The sequence below is a fragment of the Hyla sarda genome, chromosome 1 (assembly GCF_029499605.1).
Source record: "Hyla sarda isolate aHylSar1 chromosome 1, aHylSar1.hap1, whole genome shotgun sequence".
NCBI lineage: Eukaryota > Metazoa > Chordata > Amphibia > Anura > Hylidae > Hyla > Hyla sarda.
The window spans coordinates 516,418,390-516,435,265 of NC_079189.1; the positions used below are offsets into that span (position 1 = coordinate 516,418,390).

Sequence of the window (16,876 nt, forward strand, 5' to 3'; positions counted from 1 at the left end):
CATTGTGCAACGAACCATCCAGCTCAGTTTTCCTTGTCATGAACGACTCTGTGACGGAGGATTTGAACCTAGCCTTAAAGGGGTATTCCAGTGTTAAAAAAAAATTATGTATTGATGGGACTGGAGTAAAAAAAAATAAAAGAAAATGATTTAACAGGTTAACTATACAGAATATTTTGATTGTAATGATCATCATTTTACCGGTCAGGGCGTGAGGGTGTCCATACGTGATGCAACAAAGTTGCGGTAACTGCTCTTTGTTTAAAGTAATGTTGCAGCAAGTACAGGTGAAGCCCAGCAGATGTAAATGGGGTGTGATTTGCCAAGTTCAGTCATGTACTGTCACCTTAAGTGATGATGCAACATAGTATATTACCTTTAATTAATTCGCATTTATTTTTATTTTGATATTTTAGCCTGCGAACATGCTGGCTGTTTCAGACATTTTGGCTAGAGAGAAAAAGGACACCTTCCTAAAGAAGTTCTGCAGCAGCAGGAATAAACTACCCTCTAGTACAGTAGTCCTCAAACTGGGGACCTTCAGATGTTGCAAAACTACAACCCCCAGCATGTACGGATACCAATGCTGCTAATATTAGTGGATATTATTAACAGGGTACAGAGCATAATATTATTAACAAGTACAGAGCATAAATGTATTTATCATTCTCACAGCAAAAAATAAATAAAAAGAGAAAGTTAATACGCCTATGGGTCCAAGCTGTGCCTTCCATTTTACAGGGCCGAAATATAGCTGTCATACTGAGACTGTGTACCCTTATGTAGCATTAACCCCGCAGAGCCCCTAGAACAGTGTTTTTTAACCAGTGTTCCTGGACAGTCTTTTGTAATTTTGCAACAGCTGGAGGCGTAGTGTTTCCAAACTAGTGTGACTCCAGCTGTTTCAAAACTACAACTCCCAGCATGCCGGGACAGCCATAGGCTGTCCCGGCATGCTGGGAGTTGTAGTTTTGAATTCAAATTGATTTATTAGGAACAGGACAATGGGGGAGATTTATCAAAGGATTTAGACTGGTTTTTCTTGTCTAAATTTGTCGCACAGAGAGTCGCAGTCTAAATATGTGCGACTTTTCCGCGACTTTTGCTCTAGAGGATTTTTAGAACATGATGCATGCAAGTCTATTTTAGACTGAAATGCATTGAAAAATGCATTGGTGCTGAATTTATCAAAAGCGACTTTTCAGCGACAAGTCGCATAGGCTGAAAGTACGCCGAAATGTCAGACCATGTTGGAGCAGGTTTAAATATAGACTAAAGCATAGATCATGCAGTCTGTGCACAGAATTTATCAAGAGCCGTGCGCCATTTGATAAATTAGGCGCACAATAGACTAGCCTAACCCTCTGTAGTTTGGTCTATATTGATGCGGGACATAGACAACTTTGATAAATATCCCTTAATGTGTTTCGAGGAGGAACTATCCTCTTCATCAGGTAATGATGACGAGGATATGGACCTAATAGAGGATAGTTCTTTTACTATTATGCTTATACTATTACTATATGCCTGAGCGCCTGTAAGTATCCCTTCTTATCCCACAGTAGGTCTTCAAATATTGGCTGCTTCTCTGTGTCTTTTCCTGGATCCATGGCTGTGTACTGGCTGTACGCTGATAAATTTGATGCCTTTTGACCTCCTCGATGTGGCGCTTGGAGTAGGGATCGACCGATTATCGGTATGGCCGATAATCACGATTTTGGGCATTATCGGTATCGGCAATTATCTTGCCGATAAGCCGATAATGCCCCGAACCCCGCACCGCCCCCACCGCACCGCGACCGCCACCCCCTCGACCCGCCGCACCGCACCCCAAGACCCACCGTGATGCTAGGCGGTATACCGGTATGGATTTTTTCCCATACCGCTATACCGGTCAGGCCCCTCCCCCACGCTCCGAGTCAATAAAAAATTTTAACTTACCCGTAATGGGGGTGGTCCAGGCCATCCTTCCTTCATGTAGTGTCCGGGGGCGTTCCGGGTGGAGGCTGTCCTTCTTCTCCCACGGTCTTCTTCTCCACTCCGGGCAGGCTCCGGCCTAGTACGCTGCATAGACGCCGCTACGCCGTGACGTCAGGTGCGTCGCTGCGCACGGGCGTCACTGCGCAGTGACGTCTATGCAGCGTACTAGGCCGGAGCCTGCCCGGAGTGGAGAAGATGACCGCCGGAGAAGAAGGACAGCCCGGACCGGACCACCCTCCACCCGGAATGACACTACATGAACGATGGATGGATGGCCCCGACCACCCTGACAGGTAGGGGAGAGAAGCGAGTGGTGGCGGCGGCAGTCTATGGCCCCTCAAAAGCCACTGCAGATCATTGATTTAAAGCGCCCGCTTTAAATCAATCATCTGCAGCGGTGTCGCAGGGGGTTAAATAGCCGATAATTTATACCGGAATATCGGTATAAGTTATCGGCTATCGGCCCTAACCTGAACCGATTATCGGTATCGGCCCTAAAAAAACGATATCGGTCGATCCCTAGCTTGGAGCATAACCATTATAGCTGAGCTCACTCCCCTACCTGACCACTATCTGCCTTCCACCCAGATAACAGCATATAGAGTACCACCATTCTATTCCCATTTTGTTTCTGCATATTTTGGGAGTTGTAGTTTTGATGCCATTGTTGAGATAGATATATATATATATATACTTCATTATGGACTGAATCTTTATGTACAAACTTTACTCAGTATGTTAAATAGTGATACGGAGATGCAGCTTGATAACTGGAAACCTTCCAGATGAAGAAGAAAAGCCTTCTTATTCATTCATGGCTAATAAAATCAATTTGTGATATGCACATTAAATCTATAAGCTATTCCTTGTACAAGTATTCAAGTATACAAGTCACAGCCAACATGACTGCATCCTGGTGCCTTCAGACTAGTGTTGAGCGGCATAGGCCATATTCAAATTCGCGATATTTCACGAATATATGGACGAATATTCATCATTCGCAAAATTTGAATATTCGCAATATTTGCTGCCTTTTTTTACTATGCGCCATAAAATTTGCATGTGCATTCACCATAAAATTTGCATGGGCATGCACAATATCGCGTGATAAAAGAGCTAAAAGAAGGGAGGGATCAATATGGGTGAAAATTCACATATGCGATTATTCGCATATGCGAATTTTTGGGCGCTGGCCAGTCTGACACAGTAACTAGTATTGGAGCCTTGTTTGCACCACAAGCTGGACGCATGGAGGGCTGATCACTGTGATGTGTACTGTGAAAAAAATGCGTCAAATAATTTGTAATTGAGAATATTTTGCGCTATATTCACAATATTCACGAATATGCGATATTCGTGATAAATATTTGCATTGCGAATATTCGCGCCCAACACTACTTCAGATATCTTACAGCAAGGGATCATGGAGCTAAAGCAAGATGTGATCAAAACCTCCTATAGCCACTGCAGTGTTCTTCAACCAGCGTGCCGGAAGTTGTGGTTTTGGAACAGCTGGTGCTGGGAGTTGTAGTTTTGCAACAGCTGGAGGCACCCTGGTTGGGAAACACTGATCTATTGCTATACAGTATGAAGGGAATTTATCAAAATCTGTGTAAGGTAGAGCTATATAAACCCCTTATTGCTGTGTCTAGCCCCCATGTTGCTACGCTGAATTTACTAAGCATGTGCACGTCTTGGTAAATTGCGCGCACCTTTAGAGATCACCTCATCTCTTCTATGTTGCGCGCTAAAGAGGAACACACGTTTACAACGCTCTGATGCTTTCTGACACTTAGGTACGTGTCCTCCGAGGTGGTGTATATTTGGGCTTTTGCACATTTTTTGTGCAGTAAAATCAAAAGGACGCAGTTACTAAATCCAAGTCTACAGAATAAAGTGCTCTACGGTAAACATAAACGTAGACATCGCTATGAAGAATTCTATCAAACTCGGCGCAAAAAAAAAAAATGCAATGGAGATGCTTTGCGCAAAATTTTGTGCACAAATAGACACCGAAAAAACCTCTGTATCCTGTGATAAATCTCCCCCTATACAGTGATCCCTCAACTTACAATGGCCTCAACATACAATAGTTTTAACATACAATGGACCATTGTAACTTGAAACCAGACTCAACATACAATGCTACAGACAGTCCAGATCTGTGATACCTGTCACAACTAGAGGAACTGACCAATCAGAATAGGCATTTTACTGGTAAATCACCTCTATTACTGAAGTGCATGCACTGACTGGCTGTCTGGTAGCGTCCCCTACAGTAAAAGGGAGGAACTACAAGTTCCATACTACTCCTTACCTGTGCCAGGGTTAGTGGCTCCATTTGGGACACTGTGTGTACTGTATAGGACCCTGAAGAAGCTCCTGTCCTCTATATAAACCATTGTTTCCCAACCAGGGTGCCTCCAGCTGTTGCAAAACTACAACTCTCAGCATGCCCGGACAGCCGTTGGCTGTCCGGGCATGCTGGGAGTTGTAGTTTTGCAACAGCTGGAGGCACCTTGGTTGGAAAACACTGACATAGACAGTGATTACAGCCCCCAGCAGATCTTTCTTACTTTTATATGTAAGGATTTGCTTTATCTATATTAGTTATCTACTTATTTTTCTTTAATCCTCACTTTTTTTCCTATTTTTGGATGACATTTTGGTGGCTTCAGAACCAATTACCAGGTTTCCATAGAGTTCTGGTCTCAACATACAATGGTTTCAACATACAATGGTGGTCCTGGAACCGATTAATATTGTAACTTGAGGGACCACTGTATCCTCAGTGCTTCCCCTTTGTCATATACAGTGGTCCCTCAACATACGATGGTAATTCGTTCCAAACGACCCATCGTTTGTCGAATCCATCGTATGTTGAGGGATCCGTGCAATGTAAAGGATAGGAAGCTGTACTCACCTGTCCCCGTCGCTCCGGACCAGGTCCTCACCGCTCCCGATGCTGTCCCAGGGGCTCCCGATGCTGTCCCGCTGCTCCGGTGTCTTCTTCGCGATCCTCCGGTGTCTTGCGCATCTTCTGCAGGGTCCGGGCCTTGCTTTCTGGTGACGTTATGACGCTGCTGCGCCAGCGCTGCGTGCGTAGTGACGTAATAACGACGCCGGAAAGCGAGGCCCGGACCCTGCAGAAGATGCGCAAGACACCGGAGGATCGCGAAGTGGACCCGGAGCAGCGGGAATAGGTAAGCGAACCTGCCAGGGATGCTTAAACTGCTATCCGACAGCAGCTTAAGCATTTTGTGCTGTCGGATAGCAGTTAATGCGATGGCCCCGACATATAAAAGCATCGTATGTCGATGCTGACATCGACATGCGATGGCCTCTGCGTATGTCGATTTTATCATATGTCGGGGCCATCGCAGGTCGGGGGGTTACTGCATCTGCAGAATGACAGGAGGAGTACTCAGCACCTTCATATGCTGCTACATTTCAATGCATTAAACCCTATGCTATGAATCCAGATCCAGCCATGTAAGAAGCTGAAATCTCTGCAACAGTATATTAAATAAACAAGTGCAAAAAAAAAAAGGGCACGTCCTGCAAAGTTTCTGGAAGAAGGGATAAAGGGCTAGGAGGAGTGGAAGTGTCAGAGGCTGACGCATGCGCAGTCAGGTTGTTTTTCACAGAGCTCTCCATATAACGAGCCGGCACACTGCAGACAGCCGTCTTTGTAAGGAGACCAGTGAGCGGAGCTCTGTGACAGCAGCCCCTGCTGTTACCTCTCCTCCCCACTCCCCAATGAACTGGCTGCACAGCAAGCACTGACCCAGCAGTGCACCACAAGATCACATTATATGAGATCTTAACTTTTCTTCTTTTTATTTTCCTCCCCATTTTCCACCATCATAGCATCTCTATTTTTCTACATTTTCTTACAATCATGGTGCTGGGGAAGGTAAAGAGTTTAACCATAAGCTTTGACTGTCTGAATGGCAGCCATGTCCCTGTGTATTCCAGCGGGGACACAGTCTCAGGAAAGGTAAATCTGGAAGTTACTGGGGAGATCCGAGTGAAATCCCTGAGGATCCATGCAAGAGGACATGCCAAAGTGAGATGGACCGAATCTAGGAATGCTGGATCTAATACTGCCTATACCCAGAATTACACCGAAGAAGTGGAGTATTTCAACCATAAAGACATCCTGATCGGCCATGAAAGAGGTAAGTGGTGCCTCCTGTGACCTACTGCTGCCAAGTATCAATGGGCACTGCCATCTGATGTATTGGATGTACCCACTAATGTACAGCATTGTTGGGCACTGCCATCTGATGTATTAGATGTTACCCACTAATGTACAGCATTGTTGGGCACTGCCATCTGATGTATTGGATGTTACCCACTAATGTACATCATTGTTGGGCACTGCCATCTGATGTATTGGATGTACCCACTAATGTACAGCATTGTTGGGCACTGCCATCTGATGTATTAGATGTTACCCACTAATGTACAGCATTGTTGGGCACTGCCATCTGATGTATTGGATGTTACCCACTAATGTACATCATTGTTGGGCACTGCCATCTGATGTATTGGATGTACCCACTAATGTACAGCATTGTTGGGCACTGCCATCTGATGTATTGGATGTTACCCACTAATGTACAGCATTGTTGGGCACTGCCATCTGATGTATTGGATGTTACCCACTAATGCACAGCATTGTTGGGCACTGCCATCTGATGTATTACATGTTACCCACTAATGTACAGCATTGTTGGGCACTGCCATCTGATGTATTGGATGTTACCCACTAATGTACAGCATTGTTGGGCACTGCCATCTGATGTATTGGATGTACCCACTAATGTACAGCATTGTTGGGCACTGCCATCTGATGTATTGCATTATACCCACTAATGTACAGCATTGTTGGGCACTGCCATCTGATGTATTGGATGTACCCACTAATGTACAGCATTGTTGGGCACTGCCATCTGATGTATTGCATGTTACCCACTAATGTACAGCATTGTTGGGCACTGCCATCTGATGTATTGGATGTTGTCCACTAATGTGCAGCATTGTTGGGCACTGCCATCTGATGTATTGCATTATACCCACTAATGTACAGCATTGTTGGGCACTGCCATCTGATGTATTGGATGTTACCCACTAATGTACAGCATTGTTGGGCACTGCCATCTGATGTATTGGATGTTGCCCACTAATGTACAGCATTGTTGGGCACTGCCATCTGATGTATTGCATGTTACCCACTAATGTACAGCATTGTTGGGCACTGCCATCTGATGTATTACATGTTACCCACTAATGTACAGCATTGTTGGGCACTGCCATCTGATGTATTACATGTTACCCACTAATGTACTTCTGAGTTGTTACATGTTATAAAGTGACAATGGTATCTGATGTCCAAATGGGTGACATGGTATGACAGGTGATCTGCACTGCTGCCCAACTTTTCCAGCTGTATGCTGCAGAAATGCGTGTATATATATATATATATATATATATATATATATATATATATATATATATAGTGTAAGGGTGATGGAGACTGAATGGGAGAAGTCATTGCATGGGGGGGAGGAGGGGAGGGGGTGAAGGAATCATCTTGTTTTTCTGAAGTTTCCAGCAGCCTTTGTTAGAAGCGGTTCAATCCTGTTTTGGGCTAGTGGTGTCAGTGGAGAGAGCTGGGAGTGGGAGGGGGAGCCTCCTCTGCTCACTAGGCATTGGCTGCATGGCTGTCAGGTGGTGCCAATGACTTAATATCATCTTCCACAAGAGAATGGCACAGAAGAGAACAATTCTCCTAAAAATCCCCATTCTAGCTGAACACTGCCTCCTTGTCTCTGTAGGAAGTCACCAGATCCATTGCTTTCTGGCTACTCTAGTCAGACTGACCCACTTTGTGCAGATCTATGGCTAGGACCCTATATAATCGCAGAGTGCAGGATTTATTGCAGGTTTTACTATTATTGCGTATAGAATGCTGCCTTTACCTCAAACCAAGGATGCAGTCAGTACAATATACATGTATTTGCTGTCTTTGCCCAGAACAGTGTATGCAGTCATTGCATTTATATATATATATATTTGCTATTGGGAGATTTCACATAATTTTTTGACAATAGAACAGAAGCTTTTATGCTGCACTATTATCTCACAGGCAAGTTGCTGTGTGCGGCGGCGAAGGGGTTAATCAGGTCCCTCTCCTGTTACGTGCGACTCTACAAGAAGCTCTCACACAAGCTTGGTTCTGGGGAAAGGAGGGGGTGGCAGCGAAAGCCGCACCCAGCGAGCTGCTGATTGGTCGCAGAGCTTTTGTTAGGCTGTTGCCGTGGAGATGACTTTATGCTGTGATTGGCTGAGGCTGTTGCTTAGGGCACCCGGGAGCAAGGAGATAGAAAGTGGGCGTGGCCGTGACGTGTGTTAACCCGCTGTAGTAAGCTGCCAGGCTGTGACAGTGTGAGGAGTCGCATGTGGGCGGCTTGTGTTCTGTCCTCTAAGCTGGTGTGTGTGTGAACGAGGTTCAATTATTACACATAAAGAGCACCGAGTATAAATTCTACTTTAAATGCCAACTAATAAAAGTGCTATAGGACGGAGGAGAGCGGCTACATGTGCGGACATGTTATGGGGAGACAGAAGCACTTCCTGTCACTAATCCCTATGACTAACATTAGTCACCCCCTCCAGTAGCCTAAAATGGCTGTAAAATGAGAACAGTAGCCTTCCATTCACCAAAGGGCACTGTCCTAGCCTGTTTCATGATGGGAGTTGTAGTTTTACAACTCCCATCATGTGATAGGTTGTAGAACAATGCCCTGTGGTGAATGGGAGGCAAATGTTCTCAGTTAACAGCTATTTTGGAGGCTGACTGTAATGTTAGTCATAGGGATTAGTGACAGGAAGTGCTTGTCTCCCTGGTCACCAGTTCCATCCAGTTTGGAGTCCCCTCCCCAGAACATTTCCACGTGGGTGACCGCTATTTAGTAACTTAAATATGCCTGGCCCCATCTATGGTGCTAACTTCATATTACAAGTAGGAACGAGACCCTATTGGCTCCTGGGCCTCTCTGTATCCTTTATAGCGGTGGTCTCCAACCTGCGGACCTCCAGACGTTGCAAAACTACAACTCCCAGCATGCCCGGACAGCCGTTGGCTGTCCGGGCATGCTGGGAGTTGTAGTTTTGCAACATCCGGAGGTCCGCAAGTTGGAGACCAGTGCTCTATAGCAAGGGTGTCCAACCTGTGGCCCTCCAGCTGTTGCAAAACTACAACACCCAGCATGCCCGGACAGCCAACAGCTGTCCAGGCATGCTGGGTGTTGTAGTTTTGCCACAGGTTGGACACCACAGCCCTGTAGGCCTTATTGGCTCCTGGGTCTCTCAGTATCAACTATAGCAAAGGTGTCCAACCTGTGGCCCTCCAGCTGTTGCAAAACTACAACACCCAGCATGCCCGGACAGCTGTTGCCCTATAGTTATACCCGTGGTTATCTACCTGGGGGCACTTCACGTAAAACCATAGAATGCCAGTGCATAGTTAACCTAATACCTTCTATACTGCACCAACAGGCAGCAAATGTAATAAAACAACAACCCGTAGTATAAAAGGAGTCTAGCGCGTCATCCGATAAAGAGTGACCACAAAGGAGGCATAGAAATAGTGCTGTCGGTCCCCTCACAGGGTCTCTTTCTGAGGAGCACTATTCTTACCGGTTTTATATTCGGTCTAGTTCACACATTGCAGATTTGGTCAGAATTTTCGACCCACCTAAACAGAACGGCCACCTATTGAACCGCTTTCTATTGACGCAAAACGCTTTGCTTGTGGCCTGTGAGAACGAAGGGGTTTAGGTAAAAAATTGATTTAACAAGCAGTCATCCTAAACCTACATACAACGTGCTGCGACACAGCCGGCGGCATACAGACTGTCGTACTATCTAGGAAACGTGACTAATCGAGCGCCATTTCCTTAGGTATCGCCGCACGTTTAGACTGGATGACCCTGTTGGGCCGTAGCCTTATGTTTTGTAGTATATGACCGGTGATCACTCCGGAATGCACAGCCACAGGGGCCGGCAGGCACGTTGCCTTTTTTTTTTTTTTTTTTTTTTTTTGCACAATCCAGCATGGTCTACAGTAGACCCGGAAATGGTGGGCGGGCGCGCCAAGAGGAGTGTAGGCAGAGCTCCAGCAGGCTAGGTTGTCCATGAGCTGTCTCTGCAGCGAGCTACGTCATGTCTATGCATATGAGAGACTGGCTGAGGATCTGCTTGCACCGGTTCAGGCCGGTCCTCTCCTGCTAGAGTCTGTCTGTGATTGACAGCTCAGCACTTGTTTACCACACTGTACTGCTGCTAGTGCTCCTTTCCTCAGATTGCTGAGCTGGCATTAAGAAAAAAAATAAAAAAAACTTTGCAGCATAGGAAAGAAAGCACATCGCGTTTTTATGTCGACATATAATAATAAAAAATATGAAGTAAAATATTAGAGGGTGAAGCCTGGTATTATACAAATTACCTCGTGAAGTGGCTTTAGGGCGTCAATAAAAAGAACTGCTTTGTCTTGTGATAAAAAGTAAACGGCAATAGATCGTTCTCTTTAGGCAGAAGGTTTTAGATTACTAGATTTTTATTTTATCATTTTTATTTATTGATATATATATATATATATTTTTTTTTTTACATTTTGTGTTCTGCATTCTGATACACACCCGCATCCCGGTTTACAAAATAATAATCTCACCAGTGAACATGTTAAAGGTAGATTATGAAGGTCAAGTTGTTTACTGCCAGTCCGGACCCCTCCTTAATATCTCAGATGTCTGGGTGGGGTTTGACCTCGGTGCCTTGGACTAGATTTCATTGTTTCCAGAAGACTAGTTAGTTGGCTTTATCGTATTGTTCTTTCCCTCGGGCTATTTGGGAGAGTTTCTAGGCAGCAGGGAGTGCAGAATGGTTTTATTTATTTATTTTTTTTATCATTGCTAATAATTACAACTACTTTCTGGACTCATTTTAATTATATTTTTTCGAAAACTTAATTTTGCAACACATAGACCCAGATTTTATGGCATTAACCCTTGTTCTTCCAGAAGGGCCGATCACTCAAAACTAAACTGAATTGTGCTGCCGTGTTATAATAATGTGCGAAACAGGAAATTAATAGGCTGCCTTCTGCTTGTCCTTTTTCTAGATGATGATAACTCTGAAGAAGGACTGACCACTATTCATTCAGGACGCCATGAATATGCATTTAGTTTCGAGCTTCCACAGACGTAAGTATCTCTTCTAGTCTCCTGTTTTTTTTTTTTTTTTTAAAGGCCAAACCACTCCCTTGTAGAAACTCCTCACAAGCTATACAACTCTAACTCCACTAAAGATATACATATATAAAACAGGGGGAGGGTAACGTAATGTATTTAAAGGGCAAAGGTCTCATTTCTAACCATCTTTTACTACTGGCCAGAATAATTTATTTAAAAAAAATATTTTGCCTTATTTCTGAAGAATTTCCAGTCAATAGTTTAATTTGCTGAACCCTAGGCTCCTGCTGCATGTGGTTATGGGCTGTACGGCGGAGCCGGTAATGAACACTGTCACTAATCTTGCCTATCTCTTTTGCGCAGACCACTTGCTACCTCATTTGAAGGCAGACACGGCAGTGTACGTTATTGGGTTAAAGCAGAGTTGCACAGAGCCTGGCTTCTACCAGTAAAATTAAAGAAGGAATTCACCGTGTTTGAACATATTGATATTAACACTCCTTCATTACTGGTAAGGAATTTTTATTGTTCTATTTTTTTTACAGCAAATTTCTGTAAATAAAAATTGGAATTTTTATATTTTAAGCCACCAGAGTTTGGTTTTTGATATGATTAAAGTTTTTATAAGCCTATGTAGATCCTATTAAGAAAGATGAAGGCCTATTCACCTTTGCCTGGGCAGATTGTATGCTATTATACACCAGTGAAGAGGCAACTTTTTTTTTCTCTTCCAAAATATGAATTACATTTGAAGAATACATATTTTTGAAATATATATAAATTTTTTTTTTTTACTTCTAAATGCACCCCTCTTTTTCATATATATATATATATATATATATATATATATATATATATATATATAGATATAGATATAGATTTTTTTTCTTTTATGTCCCATGTGTATGCATAGTTAGGGACTTGACTATATTGTACCTTGTATCCTATATAGTTTTAAGTTCCTTCAGTTTAACGTGTTGGTCACCAGAATGGTGTCTTGTGCATATAGCTGTCTTGGTTAAAATTTTTAATAAAGGGAATTTTCTTTCTTTTTTTTTTAGTCGCCACAAGCCGGCACAAAAGAGAAAACTCTGTGTTGCTGGTTTTGTACCTCAGGTCCAATATCCTTAAGTGCCAAAATTGAAAGGAAGGGCTATACACCAGGTAAGAGCATTTCATTTATATTTTTTTCAGAATTTCATTGGCCTTTCCTTGGATAATTGATAGCTGAGAGTAAAGATAAATGTGGGTGTCACTGATTATGTAGCAGGTTTTGGTTTTAATGTGTTGACTCACAGCCAATTTCTTAAAGCCATGGTTTATCTTTTTCTTGAAGGTGAATCAATTCAGATCTTCGCAGAGATTGAGAATTGCTCTTCCAGAATGGTTGTGCCTAAGGCGGCCATTTATCAAACACAGACCTTCTATGCCAAAGGGAAAATGAAGGAGGTGAAGCAACTTGTGGCCAACTTACGAGGCGAATCCCTTTCTTCTGGAAAAACAGAGACCTGGAATGGCAAGCTGCTTAAAATCCCACCTGTATCCCCCTCGATCATTGACTGCAGCATTATCCGCGTAGAATATTCTCTCATGGTACGTAGGTGATGTATTTATTAAATTTGCTAACTTGTTTGTTAGAATTGACTTTTTAAATATTAGAATTGACCCATTGAAAGGGCCATATGATAAAAAGGTCTATTATAGAATTTTATGTTTTTATTTTCCTAATTTTGATTATAACATTCTGTATTCCTTCTTTTTAGGTATATGTGGATATTCCGGGTGCTATGGACTTATTTCTTAATTTACCTCTGGTCATTGGAACAATTCCTTTGCACCCATTTGGCAGCCGGACATCCAGTGTAAGCAGTCAGTACAGCATGAATAACTGGCTGGGATTAGTTCTACCAGAGCGACCTGAAGGTAATTTTGCAAAACTTTGTTTTATTTGATTTCACAGATGTTGCAATCACAGCATGTTCTTCCACGTGCTATACCTATCCAGACATGTGCATGATCATGTGGCTGCATTGCATAGTACTAATAAACTCAACAGCCACATTTCTTTAATACTAGAATTTTTATTTTAATTTTTTGCAGCTATTTACATGAGTTTTTTTTTTCTGTTTTAGCACCTCCAAGCTATGCAGAAATTGTCACAGAAGAGCAAAGACAGAACATGGTATCCTCAAATATTTGTGATAATTTTGAGTTGGCACTTCAAGGACCACTGTTTGCTTATATCCAAGAATTTCGTTACCTGCCTCCACCTCTTTACTCAGAGGTAAGCAAATGTTAGCTATGCCCTTATAGGGTATGTTCACACAGGTTATCTGCCTGAAAAGCAATGGCAGTCTGCCGCAACGGAATTCCTGAGCAGAATTTTTCTTTTTTGGGATTCTACTAAAGACATTCTGCCATGTGAATTGAGCCTTAATGCAGCACTAACATCTTTAGGGACTTTGGGTACATCTTATCTTTTATAACACTTATGTTGTGGTTGTAGTAGTTTATGGTTGCTTTATATTGGAAGCCACCTTAGGTCTAGTCTTAGTTGGGCAGTGAAGTAAGATTTATGACTTCTCTGTCATGTGACTGGCAGACTGCCATTTAATTAGATTAAATTACAGACATATTATATATTTAAACCAATACACATTAAATTGAATGCAATGTGTATTTTAGCAATTGTCTTATTTATAATACTTGTAAGAGAACATGGGTAATAGACTAATTATAATCAAAGCAATTGGTAACAGTTGCCCAGTTGACTTAATTTACAGAGGCCCCTGAGATTTCTTTTCATATATTTAGATCTTACTTGTATGTTATAGATTTTTTTAATTATCTCCTTAATTTATTTATTTAAATTTTTTTCCCCCAGGTTGATCCAAATCCAGATCAGCCAGTAGAAGAACATCCCTCCTGTCCATCCCGCTGAAGAAATCTGCAATATTCAGCTGACGAGACTTAAGTTAACTGCCTTCAGTGAGACATGGCAGCCATAATGGAGACTCTTTCAGAAAGTAGAGTTTGAGTCTCTCTTTGGAAGCTGCAAACTGAATCAACCTGTGGTCATTATTATGGCGCTTACAGCTTTGTAACACGTTTGCGCTCCATACTTTTGGACTGCCTTGCCATTGGCACAAAAAGATGCTGTGCTCTTACGGCACACGGTCAAGCGGCAAGATGGTCGACAGGTAGTGAAGAGGATCCGGGTTCCTCTAACACTGAATTTCTACACCTTCAGTGTGTCTGTAGAGCAGCTTGGAATCACTTCAGCTATCCTCCTTAAACGTGGTTGTGTTGTGCACAACAAGAAGCAAGCAAAAGAGACAATGCAGTGACAAATGCACTAATATATATATTTTGTTTTACTGTAGCCTGGGCTCTACATGCTTAGTATTGTCCACAATGGCTGCATGTGCACCATCTTCAGCCTACATACAGCAAAGGATTTCTTTACACCCATAAAATGCCTTCATGCCAGTTTATTGCTGTTATGTTTTGCGGCCTACTGTTGTAGAATAGCAACAACTCCAGTGGGTTAGATGCAGAAGAAAGAAAGGAAAAAAATGACACAAGGAAAATCAGACTTTCTTAACGATTGTATTCTTAGTATCTATCAAAGACGTTTTGCCTTTATACTGTCACCCCAAGCAGGATTTTGTTACAGACTTCCTACAAATCACTTAATCTCAGGAGATTTCATCACTTGCCAAACTTTGGAATGCTATTTTGCTATTTTTGTCTTTATGTTGCACTGTAATATGTGGGGAGTTATGAGGTTATGTTGGTTAACATGCACAAGAAAACAAAACAAAAAGAGAAAACAAAATAACTCCTATTCCATTTTTTATTTTATTTTTTTGCACATAAAGTTTAGGGCATTACATTTTTTTTTATTCGTTCCTCAAAGCACTAGTGGGACATTATTTCAGTTAAATGGGAATACTTTGTACCTGATATTTGTGTACCTGTGATGCTCAAGCAGTGTAAGCTTATATTTTTTTTATTTTTGCACATGAAAAGGCATATAGGCCTTCCCAACCTATAAGTGTTCCCTTTTGATAAGTATAGTAGTTTACGTGACTGGTTTAACACTTAACTAATGCACAAAATAAAGTCTTTTATGTTACAGCACTAAATTTACTTAAAATTGGGAACATGGCAGGGTTGATTTTGTTCATATTTTTTTTTTTTCTTGTGCATTTCTATTAACAGTGTTATCTAAATCATTATTGATACATTGCTGTAATGGAGAAACATTTTAAATGGCTTACTGTATTTCTGCATTCATAACTTTTCCTACTAAATAGTTAAACGTAGCACATGTGGTGAGTGCTGGCATCAATCAAAGTCATGTCCGCACAACACCATCCGCTATACAGCAGAGCAGAAAGGTTTCCGCCATAGTGTTGGGAATAGTAAACCAATACGGTTCTCTTCTGAGGAGGAAGTTAAACTAGAACTTGTGACATCCACTATAATCCATGCTTTTAGCAAGTGTCCTTTTTAAGCTAATTTTTGTTAAGTTTCAGTTTAAAAAGATTTAAAAAAATCCTTCCACAGTGAAGATATTAAACTTATTAGTCACGTTTTAAGTGATTTATCTGACGTCTTGGTTTTCTCTATCTGACATAAGTTGAAGAAATGACAGTAGTTTTGGCATTTCCCCAAAGCGCCCCAGCCCCCAACTCTACCCCCCTTTTTTTCTTCTTCCCCCCCCCCTGCTATGATGGATTTAGCACTGATTCATTCTCATGATGTAATTGGCATTAAAACATTGTAGTTTTTTATTTTTTATCAAAACTATTGTTCCATTTTTTTTTAGTATTTTTCTATTTTTTTTTTTTAATGGGGAACAATTCCTGTCTTGTCTATAAAACTATAGGCAAAGTTTATGTCTGAATAGGGTTGACCAATATTAATAGCCACTGTAAGTGTATGTGAGGTTTAGCATAAGGCCACTGGCACTGTATCGCATGAAATGTGGTAAATCAACAATGCTTAAAAACTTCTGCTAAGTTTGTGAAGATATTTATTTACTCTGTTCAGAGGCATTATTACATTTTTTTTTTCTTTACATATATACTGGTCTATTTCTTTGAAAAGAAAATTAAAAAGGAGAAAAAAATATTGGCAGATATAGCCCAGTATTCATGATGGTTCCCTAACTAGGAACAAACGAATGAATCCAAATTTCTAGAGAAATAAAGTGCAATATTATGTGTATGCTAATAGATCCTAATCTATGGCTGTTTGTACATTTTATTTTTATTTTATTTTAATTTTTTTTTATATATATTTTAGTTTTGGTGCTGAAAATGTTATTCTAAGCTCCAGTTTAAAACAAACTTCTGTGGAAAATGTTAAATTTTCCTATTGTTCTTCCTTGTTTCAAAAAATAAATTCTTTTTTTTTTTTTTAATAACTATGTCTTGGATTCCTTATTTCATTAATGTAATGGACATTAAACATTTCCTAAGAGAAGATTCTTGAAATTATATGCACGCATTCACAATAGTGAAAAATAATAAAAAGGGAAGTATGCTAAGAAAAAATGTATAGCAACAAACACTGCTACTTGTGTAGACTGGGAGATGACTTGAACATTTAACCCCTTAAGGACCACG

General features: G+C 41.5%; 1 protein-coding gene across 1 annotated transcript; it reads left to right on the forward strand.

Moving 5' to 3' along the window:
- Nucleotides 1–5,653: 5,653 nt before the first annotated feature.
- ARRDC3 (arrestin domain containing 3) lies at nucleotides 5,654–16,654 on the forward strand. The gene is made up of 8 exons (XM_056538321.1): nucleotides 5,654–6,161; nucleotides 11,171–11,252; nucleotides 11,604–11,751; nucleotides 12,302–12,404; nucleotides 12,577–12,833; nucleotides 13,004–13,163; nucleotides 13,373–13,524; nucleotides 14,125–16,654. Exons 1-8 carry the CDS (start codon nucleotides 5,882–5,884, stop codon nucleotides 14,179–14,181), a joined length of 1,239 nt encoding a protein of 412 aa, XP_056394296.1. The 5' UTR covers nucleotides 5,654–5,881; the 3' UTR covers nucleotides 14,182–16,654.
- The last annotated feature ends 222 nt before the right edge of the window (nucleotides 16,655–16,876 follow it).

Coding starts and splice junctions, on each gene's coding strand:
- ARRDC3 (XM_056538321.1), top strand. CDS start 5,882: ATGGTGCTGGGGAAGGTAAAGAGTTTAACCATAAGCTTTGACTGTCTG. Junction 11,253..11,603: donor AGTTTCGAGCTTCCACAGAC/GTAAGTATCTCT, acceptor TCTTTTGCGCAG/ACCACTTGCTACCTCATTTG. Junction 12,405..12,576: donor AAGGAAGGGCTATACACCAG/GTAAGAGCATTT, acceptor TTTTTCTTGAAG/GTGAATCAATTCAGATCTTC.